The sequence below is a fragment of the Penaeus monodon genome, chromosome 33, assembly GCF_015228065.2.
Source record: "Penaeus monodon isolate SGIC_2016 chromosome 33, NSTDA_Pmon_1, whole genome shotgun sequence".
Lineage (NCBI taxonomy): Eukaryota > Metazoa > Arthropoda > Malacostraca > Decapoda > Penaeidae > Penaeus > Penaeus monodon.
In genome coordinates this window covers 25,188,365-25,188,631 of record NC_051418.1, presented here as the reverse complement: position 1 = coordinate 25,188,631, position 267 = coordinate 25,188,365, and the positions used below count along the sequence as shown (strand labels likewise).

The 267-nt window shown below is 37.1% G+C and overlaps 1 protein-coding gene across 1 annotated transcript in view; it reads right to left on the bottom strand.

Moving 5' to 3' along the window:
- The window catches only part of LOC119594184 (peroxisomal sarcosine oxidase-like), a gene marked incomplete at its 5' end in the record, with an annotated part of 59,772 nt that overhangs the window by 56,467 nt on the left and 3,038 nt on the right, over nucleotides 1–267 (bottom strand). Inside the window, 1 exon segment of the mRNA XM_037943254.1 lies at nucleotides 63–212. Coding sequence (XP_037799182.1) covers nucleotides 63–212 — 150 coding nt within the window.

Sequence of the window (267 nt, the reverse complement as noted above, 5' to 3'; positions counted from 1 at the left end):
GAGAGCGGGAGAGAAACTGTGATACTAATTTCCTTAAAACAGTCATATCCTCATTCACATACCGTATACATGCATGATTCTTCAATAGCAGGCTCTGACTCAATATTTGGCATGTGCTGTTGGATGTACTGGGATATTTTGCTTTTTATATCTGACATATCTATACTATCTCTTGTGCTTGGAGTTGTCTCTACACCTTCGTGGAGTCCAACCTATTCAGGGAAATTAATGGTTTGATTCAATATGCTTCAAAATGAATCAATCTAT